This window comes from Pan paniscus, chromosome 21, assembly GCF_029289425.2.
Source record: "Pan paniscus chromosome 21, NHGRI_mPanPan1-v2.0_pri, whole genome shotgun sequence".
Taxonomy (NCBI): domain Eukaryota; kingdom Metazoa; phylum Chordata; class Mammalia; order Primates; family Hominidae; genus Pan; species Pan paniscus.
In genome coordinates, this window is record NC_073270.2 from 50,641,621 (window position 1) to 50,653,748 (window position 12,128).

The 12,128-nt window shown below is 48.9% G+C and overlaps 1 protein-coding gene across 8 annotated transcripts in view; it reads left to right on the top strand.

Moving 5' to 3' along the window:
• The first annotated feature begins 1,227 nt into the window (after nucleotides 1–1,227).
• PABPC1L (poly(A) binding protein cytoplasmic 1 like) overlaps nucleotides 1,228–12,128 on the top strand; it is a 29,652-nt gene continuing 18,751 nt past the window's right edge. For 5 of the 8 annotated variants that reach the window (XR_608366.4, XR_004668095.2, XR_004668096.3 and 2 more), the window contains exons 1-5: nucleotides 1,236–1,523; nucleotides 3,846–4,039; nucleotides 7,955–8,070; nucleotides 10,106–10,245; nucleotides 10,383–10,477. Coding sequence is in view for 4 of the 8 variants with exons in the window: in XM_055104870.2 (XP_054960845.1) it covers nucleotides 1,331–1,523; nucleotides 3,846–4,039; nucleotides 7,955–8,070; nucleotides 10,106–10,245; nucleotides 10,383–10,477 (738 nt within the window). In the remaining 4 variants the exon portion in view is untranslated. Of the gene's footprint in view, nucleotides 1,524–3,845; nucleotides 4,040–7,954; nucleotides 8,071–10,105; nucleotides 10,246–10,382; nucleotides 10,478–12,128 lie in introns of all 8 variants that reach the window. The other 3 variants (XM_008951324.4, XM_008951325.4, XR_004668099.2) reach the window with 3 other exon arrangements.

Below are 12,128 nucleotides of genomic sequence, written 5' to 3' on the forward strand. Positions count from 1 at the left end.
TCAAGCCCACCATCCCTTCCCCATTTTTTAACCCTGAGATACAACCAAGCTAGTGAAATAGGTAACCTATGGTTGCATAAGGCTTGGTCATCACCAAGCTGGCGTCTCACCTGTCCTCACACTGTATGGTGGCCTGCAGAGCTGGTTCCTCACAGGATTTGCCCCTTCTGAAAACATCCACATTACCACAAGGAGAGAAAAAAATCAGGATAGAGGGGTCTTTTTTAGCCCAAGATTACAATTAGTGCTTCCTTGCTACTCTGAGGCTGGACAGCCAGATGGGCACCTTCTGTCCCTAGTTTAGGAGCTGTTCCACCTGTTGAAGCCACACTCAACCAAAAGTCAGTGGGGGCCTACCTGCTCTGTTGGATCAGTGAGACCAGGAAAGTCCTATCAGAGGAAAAGTGAAGTATTGGTGCTCAGTGGAGTAGTTGTTTTGTTTTTGTGTTGTTTTTAATGTCCCTATACCACAGATTGACGCTGCAAGCTCAGATTCACAGTCTTGCTCTGTTTAGGTCTTGCTCTGCTATTAGTTCCCAATTGTCCGCATTTAGGCTGAGCCACAAGTAACTCAGTGAACCTCCCTGGTGTAATGGATGTGTAATGGCTTAGCAGAGGGACAGGGAATATCCCAGGAAAAGGGGTCTTGGTAATATGAGCCAGTACCAAGAAAGGCCTTAGTGGTCTCCAGTTCTCACGTCTCAAAGCCATTTCCATCCTTGGTGCGAAACGGTGGGACTGGATCAGGCTCTCTGGAGGAAGACATCTTCAATGGAGCAGGGTAAAATTCTCTACACAAGCTTTGAAACAGTGGCCTGTTCGGAATTCCGTTTGTGTGTGAAACGCAAAAAGCGCGGTTTGGGTCTCCTTTCATTCTTGTCAGGAGGGAATCATTCCCATTTTACAGAGAAGGGAAACGGGTTCAGAAAGGTGATCATCTGTTGCGGGGTTAGAACTCAATCCCCTGCGTCCTTTCCGTCCCAGTCCTCGGCCCTTTCAAAAGAGCTGGGGGTTTTGAGAGCTCCACTCAAGTCCCGGCAGCCCTGCTCAAGGCCAGGTTGAAGGCTTTTTCCGCCTCCCAGGGCGGGGTCAGAGGTGTCCCCACCTGTAGCTTTTAGATCCCCAAGTGCTCGCAGGTGGGGTGTGGGCCCAGGAGGGATCCCGGGGGAGGGGCGTCCGAGCGCGCCCACGATTGGTGCGCAGGGACGCGGGGGCGGTAAAGGGAAGGGGCGGGCCCGCGCCCAGGAAGGAGGGCTTCCGCCCGGGGGAGCGCGGGGCCGCTGGGTGACCCGGCTCCTGCTTGCCCCGCAGCCCCGGCCCCCTGCCCACCATGAACGCCAGCGGTTCTGGCTACCCGCTTGCCTCGCTTTACGTGGGCGATCTGCACCCCGACGTGACCGAGGCCATGCTCTATGAGAAGTTCTCTCCCGCCGGCCCCATCCTGTCCATCCGCGTGTGCCGCGATGTAGCCACCCGGCGCTCGCTGGGCTACGCCTACATCAACTTCCAGCAGCCTGCGGACGGTGAGCCCCGGGGATGGGGCGGGAGGGGAAGGACCGACGGACAAGCAGGCGGACAGACAGAAGCCGGAACTGGGCCGCTTGCGCTTTCATCTTACACTTTGCAGCCGGGGAAACTGAGGCTCAAAGATAACAGGTCGTTGGCAGAGGCCTGGCCCCTGAGACGGGAATTGGTAATTAGTGTGGTTTACTGCTATTCCTCTACAGAAGAGAGAGATTAGGGTCGAGTGAAAACAGATACAGGCTTGGTGGGGGGGGGGGGGCGGTCAGGCGGACCAGGGATAGAAGCCCAGCAGCTGTGTGACTCTGGGCACGTTACTCGACCATTCTGAGCTTCAGCTGCGTGTCTGGAAAATGGGGGTCCTAGCTGCCTTATAGAGTGCTTGTGAGGATGAGAGATTCAAAGCACCTGGTGAGGATGATGCCCAAGGCAACACAGCTGGTGAGCGCGGGAGGCAGGAGAACCCAGCCTTGGGCTCAGGCCTTTCCCAGCGCGACGTGAGATCCACACTGGGCGCCTCTACCTGCACGGGCTCTGAAAAACCGCTGCCTCCAGGCCGCAAGGCCGCTTTCTCAGAGCTGATAGCATTGATTAGAGCTTGTCCGATGAGTTTGCCTGCACTTCTGTTGAGAGTGGAGAGGATGAGTGAGCTTGGGCAAGCCTTCACCTTCTGCACCTTTTCATCTGCAAAATGGGGCTAAGGCGTATTCTCCGATAACATAAAGAATGGAGAACTGCTGTCTATGCATAAAGTATGGTCACTGCTTGTTACCTCGTAAACGCTCTTAAGTGGTAACCTAAAATAAATAAATAAATAAATAAATAAGGCCAGGCGCAGTGGCTCACGCCTGTAATCCCAGCACCTTAGGAGGCCGAGGTGGGCAGATCACTTGAGGTCAGGAGTTCGAGACCAGCCTGGCCAACATAGCGAAACCCTTTCTCTACTAAAAATACAAAAAATAGCTGGGCATGATGGCGGACGCCTGTAATCCCAACTGCTGGGGAGGCTGAGGCACGAGAATCGCTTGAATCCGGGAGGCAGAGGTTGCAGTGAGCCGAGACTGCGCCATTGCACTCCAGCCCGGGCAACAGAGCGAGACTCCACCTCAACACAAAACAAAACAACAAACAAAAAAGAAACAACAACGAAAATAGTGGCTTTAACATTCTGACGTAAGACTCCAGAAACTCACCCAAAAAATGGCCGGGGTCCACTAGAGGGATCCCTTGCGCCAGGTCGCCTGGGTGGACCGGGTGGTTGCCTGAGTGGGTGGTTTGCTAGGGAAGGGGTTGTTCCGCCGGGCCTGTTCCCCGCCCCTTACTGAGCTGGATTCCTGGGCACTTTTCTCTTTGTTCTGCTTTGCTCCACCTCCTGCCTTTTCCCATCTTCCTCCAAGCCCTGTGAATGAAGTGGGACTCGGCCTTTTTGTCCCACCTCACAGATGGAAACCGTGCTGCAGAGAGAAGGGTTTTGCCCCAGGTATTTATGATAAGACTAGGTGGAGAATCCGGGCTTCCTGAAACTTGCTCCACTGTGTTCCCCACAGCCCCCTTCCATGTCTCTGCACTAGCAGACTCCCTGAAACAGGTCACGTGTATCACCCAGGAGGGACACAGGCTGCAGCAGTGGCCGGAGGCTGGGCATCGGCTGCTGTTTTGAGACATTATTTTGTGTCAGGCACAAAGTTACAAACAAGGCACTTTTACATACCTTCTTTATTTTTCAGTCCCTCCAACAACCTGGTAGTTGGTAGTAGCTCCCTTTGTTAGGTGTGGAAAAGTAGGTAATATTATCATCATTCCCCCTTTACAGGTGAGGAACAGGCTCAGAGAGGTAATGTCCACTTTCCCCAGAGCCGGACTGCTTGAGATCTAACCTCAGCTCTGCCCTGCAGCACCTCTGAGTTTTAATTTCCTCAAAGTGCTGCCACCCCTTGTCATATGGACATTGTTATCCACTCAGTGTACTTTAGAATCCAGAATAGACCTGACACTGCCACAGACCTTTCATGTTTCTTATTCTCAGTTTTCCCATCTGTAAAATGAGGGGCAGGAATCCATGCTCATGTGGCTGCAGGGAGTTGGTTGAATGAGATCATAACTGGAAGGTTGGGGGAGCACCATACACACTAATTCTCAGCTTATCCTTCCTGAGCCTTTGGGCTCTTATCTCGGTTATTTGGGCTCTTATCTTGGCTTATTGTCTGGGACCCAGACAATGACTTTCTCTTTATTGGCTCCCAGTTAAGCACCTCGAGGGGTAGGTGATCAAGGTAAGAAAATTCCCTTAACTTGCTAATTTCTCTCCTCTTCCTTCTGTCCAGCGGAGCGGGCACTGGACACAATGAACTTTGAGATGCTCAAAGGCCAGCCTATTCGCATCATGTGGTCCCAGCGAGACCCAGGACTTCGCAAGTCAGGTGTGGGCAACATCTTCATCAAGAACCTGGAGGACTCCATTGACAACAAGGCTTTATATGATACCTTCTCCACCTTTGGGAACATCCTCTCTTGCAAGGTAGAGGATGAAGGGTGTACGTCTTTGGGTAGATCGGTGTCAACTACCTGCCTGGTAGAGGGGTGACAAGCAACACCTCACTTTACAGTTTACAAGGTCCTTTCAGTCAAGTTTCAGGTGCAGCAAGCACCTGAATGACAGCCGTTCTTTCAGTTTCATCTTCCGTGAATGATCAGACATTACCTGTGTATCAGTCAGCTCTCGCTGTGTAACCACCTTCAAATTTAGTGACCGTCAACAACAATCATTTATTTAGCTAATAATTCCACAGTTGGCAATGGGCAAAGTTCAGCTGGGCAGTTCTTCTGGTCTTGGCTGGGTTCCCTCCTATGCCCACTGAAAGCTGAGTGGGAGCTCTCACTGGGTATATGAGGGAGCGACTGGCTGTCAGCTGGAACATCTCGGCTTTCCTCCCTATGGCCTTTTGTCCTCCAGTAGGCTAGTTCAGGCTATTCTCATGGTATTCTCATGGCAATGGCAGGGGCTCAGAAGACAAGAGTGGAAGCACACCAGGCCTCTTGAGAACTAAATGCAGAACTGGAACCATCACTTCCACTATGTTTTTTTTTTTAATTGAGATGCAGTCTCACTCTGTTGCCCAGGCTGGAGTACAGTGGCATGATCTCAGCTTACTGCAACTTCCTGGGTTCAAGCCTCCTGAGTTCAAACGATTCTCCTGCCTCAGCCTCCCGAGTAGCTGGGATTACAGGTGCGAGCCACCATGCCTGGATAATTTTTGTATTTTTAGTGGAGACAGGGTGGGTTTCACCGTGTTGGCCAGGCTGGTCTCGAACTCCTGACCTCCCAAAGTGCTGGGAGCCATGAGCCACCGCACCTGGCCTCTTTGACTGCATTCTATTGACCAAAGCAAGTCACAAGACCAGCCCACATTCAGAGTGAGAGGGCAGTAGAAATTATAGGATGAAGGGTGTGGCTACAGCAAGGCCATTAATTGGGGCCATCAAGGCAATTAAGTTATTAAATCTTGTTTTTAAGATTGTCTTACATTAGATGTAAGTTCCATCAGTGATCTTGTTCTTAGTCATTATTGTATCCCAATACTTAGAATAAGATGTGACACATATTAGGTGCTCAATAAATATATGTTGAGCCAGTGGAGGTATGTCATTTGAGAAGGATTCTGATTATTTTTCTGACTTTTTATATGAGGATGTTGAGGATCAGCAGCCATATAGCAGGTCAGTATGTCTGGAACAGAGGGCTTAAACCTGGGTGTTCTGTCTCTAGATTTTATAAGGATAGTTGATCAGTTACCCTGTAGGCTTTGGAGTGTCTGCTATTCTAGGGAGGATGGGGACAGTTTTTGTAGCCTATGTGTCAGAACTTTTTTTTTTTTTTTTTTTTTTTTGAGATGGAGTCTCACTCTGTTGCCCAGGCTGGAGTGCAGTGGCGCGATCTCAGCTCACTGCAACCTCCTCCTCCCAGGTTCACGCCATTCTCCTGCCTCAGCCTCCTGAGTAGCTGGGAGTACAGGTGCCCGCCACCACGCCCAGCTAATTTTTTTTTGTATTTTTAGTAGAGACGGGGTTTCACCGTGTTAGCCAGGATGGTCTCGATCTCCTGACCTTGTGATCCGCCCGCCTCAGTCTCCCAAAGTGCTGGGATTACAGGTGTGAGCCACTGCACCTGGCATGTCAGAACTTTTATCAAGTGCTACTGTGTGCCAAGCATAATCCTTAAGTTCTCAACGAGGGCTCTCAAATTCCCAGTCAATAAGAGGCTATCCCTGTGGCTCAGAGGAGCAGGTAGACTTGAGGAGATGTAGTAATGCACTAAGGGTTATCTGTGACAGAGAGATGGGGCTGTTTCCTGTCTTTGAGGATCAAAGGAAGAAAGACTCTTAACTGTGTATTAAGTTCTTCACAATAATAATGGCAGATTTATCATGTACTTTCTGTGTGTTAGGTTTTCTGCATACATGTATACTCCTTAAAAGGGTACCTGGCATACTGTTAAGCTTCTAAGTGATAACTGTAACAATCAAAGAATTACTTCTGTTGGCTGACCTTGGACAAGTCATTTATTCTCATTTTCCCTCTGGGGCTCAGAGGTTAGGAAATGACTGGAAGGATTCTCTTATGACTGGCATAGATAACAAGGGAAGTATGTAATGCCCTTAGCAGGTTTTTGACCCATAGTGGGGACCCAATCAACGTGGTTAAATCCGAATGGCCAAGCTGAGGCTTGAGTTGAAAGTGGAAGGACCCTGTTTCAGGATGAGAGGTGGAGGGGTATGTGCAAGGCATGGGTTTGGAAGCAAGATCTGTTGTGCAGCACCCACTGGGGAGCCTCAAATGCCAAGTTGATATAGTTCTGTGGATAGAAGCTACTAGAGATTGAAGGGATGTGGTCAGAATTACATTTTAGAAAGAGCATCACAGTGGTAGTGTGCAAGCTAGGCTGGGAGGCAGTGCTTGTCATCCAGGCAGAAAATGCCACTAGCTGAGCTGAGCCTGCAGCCACAGGGATGAGTGGAGCCACAGTCACCTTGAAGTGGGGGGTTAGTGGTCTTTCTGCGAGTTCAACAAGAGGGATGGGGGCTATGTGAACTAGAAGGTCTTTCCTTGTTCTCAAGTTCTGTCCTGCTGGCCTGAGTCAGGAGGGTTACAGAATGGGAATAGGATATTGTGCATCTTTAAAAAAATTGAGGCGGGGTGCAGTGGCTCATGCTCCTAATCCCAGCACTTTGGGAGGCCCAGGTGGGTGGATCACCTGAGGTCAGGAGTCCAGGACCAGCCTAGCCAACATGGTGAAACTCCATCTCTACTAAAGATACAAAAAACTAGCCAGGCATGGTGGCATGCACCTGTAATCTCAGCTACTCGGGAGTCTGAGGCAGGAGAATCACTTGAACCTGGGAGGCGGGGGATGCAGGGAGCCAAGATTGTGCCATTGCACTCCAGCCTGGGCAACAAGAGTGAAACTCTATCTCAAAAAAAAAAAAAAAAAAAAAAAAAATTGAAATGAGTCTGTTGTTGCAGTAATTCATGTATTGGCAAAGTTTAAACAATGTGGAAGGGAAGAAAGTGAAAAACAAGACTCCATTTCTTTCAGCCCTAGTCCCCAAAAGTAATATGAATACATTTTATGTGTCTTTTTCAAAATTTCCAATGTGTAGATGCCTACTTTAGCCTGAATGGATTTTTTTTTTCACTTAACAAGACTGTCAGGCCATGTAACCTACCACATTCTCTTCAACTGTGCACATACAGTAGACTGGTGTACAATTGAGGCTCCCCCTTGATGAATACCCCGGTTGTTTCTAGTTTGCTGATAGAAACAAGGATGCAGATATGGGGGTTTGAATCTAACCCTTTTGCCCATTGCCTTAGGAAGACAATTAAAAGCCAGTATGCAGTATAGATGAAACCTGTGTTCATTTCGTTCTCCCTCTTAAATCTGTTTTTTCTTTTCTGTTTTTATTTTTTTGACACAGAGTCTCACTCTGTCACCCAGGATGGAGTTCAGTGGTGCAATATCAGCTCACCGCAACCTCCGCCTCCTGGGTTCAAGCAATTCCCCTGCCTCAGCCTCCTGAGTAGCTGGGATTACAGGCACCCACCACCACATCTGGCTAATTTTTTGTATTTTTAATAGAGACAGGGTTGCACCATGTTGTCCAGGCTGGTCTCGAACTCCTGACCTCAAGTGATATGCCCACCTCGGCCTCCCAAAGTGCTGGGATTACAGGCATGAGCCACTGCACCCAGCCTTCCTTAATCCGTTAACTTGAGTGGTGGCACTCTTTGAGCTTCCATACCCCATCCTTAACATGCAGGATTGCCTTTTCCTTGCACAGCAGGCATGCAGAGACTGGTCATGATCACCTTTGCCATTCCTTTCTACCTGAACCCTCTGTCAGTACTCTTCCTGTCCTTCCTCCCTGTGGCCCAGGTGGCGTGTGACGAGCATGGCTCCCGGGGTTTCGGCTTTGTCCATTTTGAGACCCATGAGGCCGCACAGCAGGCCATCAACACCATGAATGGGATGCTGCTGAATGACCGCAAAGTGTGAGTGGCTGGGCCCGAGGGAGGGGCGGAGGCTGCAGGGACAGAAGCATGGCACCACCGACTAGGAATCGATGCTACCCTCAAGCTGCTAATGGGCACCAGGCACTTGAGCGGCAGGCAGCCCTCCTAGAAGTGTGAGCCCGGAGCAGCTGCTCAACCTCTCAGGGACTCTTTCCTCACATAAAGATGGAGCTGATGATCTGCATTAGAGTATGGTAAAGGAAGTGGTGATTTTAAAACTCTAGAGGGACTGGCTAATGGTCATATCATCAATGGACTCAGTGTTTTCATCTGTTTTCCAGCCTTCTCAGTATGGGGTGTATGTGTGTGTGACAGGGCCTTGCTATGTAGCTCAGGCTGGAATGCAGTGGCATGAACACAGCTCACTGCAGCCTTGACCTCCTTGGCTCAAGTAATCCTCCTGTCTCAACCTCCTTTGTAGCTGGGACCACAGGTGACCACATGCCACCATACCTGGCTAATTTTTTGATTTTTTTTTTTTTTTTTTGTAGAGATGGGGTCTCACTTTGTTGCCCAGGCTGGTCTTGAACTCTTGGGTTCAAGTGATCCTCCTGCCTCAGCCTCCTAAAGTGTTAAAATGCTGGGATTACAGGCATGAGCTACTGCGCCTGACTTATTCTTTAAACCTTTTGTGTTTCATGAGATATTGGCAGAAAGAAAAGTAGGCATATGCTAAGACTGCCCTCATCATACTGTTAACTTCGATATCATCCCCACTACACAGATGGGAAAACTGAGAGGCAGATAATAGAGAGAATCTGCCTCTGGCTGTTCCCTGCCCAGAATTTTGATTTTGTTCATCTGAGGGGCCAGCCCCCATGGTCAGGGCCATGGAGAGAAGGTGGCTTTGAGCTGGGGGATGCACTGAGAGTCATTTTGTCCAGGGTTACTCAGGGGAGGGTCCAATCAACCTGTCAAACAAATCTTGGTGGGCTTTTCCCAGTTCTCAGAAGAATGCTCTTTGTTAGCTCCAATTTACTCAAGTTCACCTTTGCCACTCAGTTTTCTTCAAATTTTGGTGCCTGGTACAACTTTGTTTGTGCTAAACGTGCTATAGATACCATCAGAATTTATTATTATTTTTTTAATCTGGGATACTTTCCTAGATGTGTTTACATGAACTTGGAAATGAACTTTTAAAATTAATCTTGTGACTGGGTGTGGTGGCTCACACCTGTAACCCCAGCACTTTGGGAGGCAGAGGTGGGTCAATCATCTGAGGTCAGGAGTTTGAGACTAGCCTGGCCAACATGGTGAAACTCCATCTCTACCAAAAATACAAGAATTAGCCATGCGTGGTGGCACATACCTGTAATCCCAGCTACTTGGAAGGCTGAGTGAAGCAGGAGAATCACTTGAACCCAGGAGGTGGAGCTTGCAGTGAGCTGAGATGGCACCACTGTACTCCAGCCTGGGCGATAGAGCGAAACTCAGTGTCAAAAACATAATAAATAAAAATAAAATTAATCTTGTATTTAAGTGATTTTAGTCAATGCCCCCCATAGCAACACTAGCATTGACTGCGTCTAATTCACTTACCCCTGCTTCCCCAGTGCACCCAATACATGTTAATAAGCAAAGCCCCATGATGAGAATTTGAGTCCCAATTTTACAGCAATGAACTCTGAGGCTCAGAGAGGTTAAGTAGCTTGCCCAGGGTCACACAGCTAGGCAACTGCAGAGCGAGGATTCAAGCCCTTGTCTGTCTGACTCCCAGGCTCATTCTTCTATGCTCTCAGCTGCCTGGTATATAATAGTAGTTATGTGTGCATTTGTCACAAGAATGAAATCTTCTTAACCTTCTGCTGGGGACAAGCTCTGGAACATAATATAATATCTTGGCTGTTGGAGGTAGCCGGGCCTTGGGGATGTTCTAAGGAGTATTGTCCTGCCCAGTTTCCTGATGAGGGATATGTAAGCCTGGAGAAGGGCAGCAGTTGAGCGGGAGTTGGCATGTGGGTGGCTGATGGCTGGTAGCTGTCCACAGCCATGAGCCAGTGTGTCATGTCCACAGCTTTGTGGGCCACTTCAAGTCTCGACGGGAGCGGGAGGCAGAGCTGGGGGCGCGGGCCCTGGAGTTCACCAACATCTACGTGAAGAACCTCCCGGTGGATGTGGACGAGCAAGGCCTGCAGGAGCTCTTCTCCCAGTTTGGTGGGTGTGTCCCCAAGGGAGCGGGGGGATCACTGTTTTTCCTCTTCCTTTCCAAAGTCTGGTAGGGAGGAGGGGCTCTCCTGGGGTTTCCTGAGGACTTCCCAGTCTCCCCTTTGAGCCAGGTTGGTCCTTTGCAGGGAAAATGCTGAGTGTGAAGGTGATGAGGGACAACAGCGGCCACTCGCGGTGCTTTGGCTTTGTCAACTTTGAGAAGCATGAGGAAGCCCAGAAGGTAGGAGCCTTCCCATGGCTCTGTTCTGCAGCAGGGGGACCGAGCTGGGACTAAGAAGAGGGTCCCAGCTGCCTGTGGAGGGGAAGAAAGTCCCTCCCCGGCCTAAGCCAAGAGGGTGGGAGAGTCCTGTGTGCAGGCAAAGCCCTTCCTTCTGTGGTCAAAGGCCAAGGGCTTCATTCTTTGGTCACTTCTAAGCCCTGATGTCCGCAGAGCTGAATATTTAGGTAGGGATGCAGAAGTCATTATTATATAAAAATATTTACTCATGAACTGACCACTTAAATCAGTTTCCACAAGATGTGGTGGTGTGCACCTGTAGTCTCAGCCTACGTGGGAGGCTGAGGCAGGAGGACCCCTTGAGCCCAGTGGTTTGAGTCCAGCCTGGGCAACATAGCAAGACCCTGTCTCTAATTTTTTAAAAACTCTCCAGATGTGATGGCTCATGCTTGTAATCCCAGCACTTGGGGAGGCTGGGTGGGAAGACTGCTTGAGTTCAGTTCGAGACCAGCTGGGCAAAACGGCGAGATGCCATCTTCACACACAAAAAGGCTCTCACAGTTAGCAAAGAGGATTATTTTGTGCCTTGAAATCCAACTCAAAGTAAGGATGTTGATGATGCTGTCATGCCATTATGAGAGAATTATGCTTGCTACTTTGTTCAAATTATCCATGTGTAGTTGCAGTTAGAACCTAAATTTTTTTAAGTTCTTTAAGTTCTTTTTTTAGTGTAGTTTTAAGTTCAGAGCAACGTTTAGTGGAAGGTATGGAGGTTTTCTGTATACCCCATTCCCCCACACAGGAACAGCCTCTGCCATTATCAATGTCCTGCTCCCAAGGGTTACGTCTGTTACAAGTGATTCACTTACTTTGAGACATCATTAACACACACAGTCCCAAGTTTACATTAGGATTTACTTTTGGTGTAGAGTCTAGGGGTTTGGACAAATGCATAATGACATGTATCCACTATTATGGTATCATGCAGACTACTTTCAGTGCCCTAAACATCCCCTGTGCTCCATCTGTTCATTCCTCCATGCCCCTTAACCCCTGGCAACCAATGATCTTTTTACTGGCTCCATAGTTTTGCCTTTTCTGGGACAGAGACTATGTCACCTAGACTGGCTTCTTTCACTTAGTAATACGCATTTAAAATATGGGAATATATAAATATTTACATTTTATTTTATTTTTATTTATTTATTTTTGAGACAGAGTCTCACTCTGTCACCCAGGATGGAATGCAGTGACGTGATCTCGGCTCATTGCAACCTCCGCCTCCTGGGTTCAAGTAATTCTCCTGCCTCAACCTCCCGAGTAGCTGGGACTACAGGCGCCCGCCACCATGCCCGGCTAATTTTTGTGTTTTTAGTAGAGAAGGGGTTTCACCATGTTGGCCAGGCTGGTATCGAACTCGTGACCTCAAGTGATCCACCCGCCTTGGCCTCCCAAAGTGCTAGGATTACAGGCGTGAGCCACCATGCCCGGCCATATTTACATTTTAAATATGGGAAAATTTGCAAATCTCAATTTTATTTTTATTTTTATTTTATTAAGATGGAGTCTCTCTGTCATCGAGGCTGTAGTGCAGTGGCGTGATCTCAGCTCACTGCAACCTCCACCTCCCAGTTTCAAGGGATTCTCCCACCTC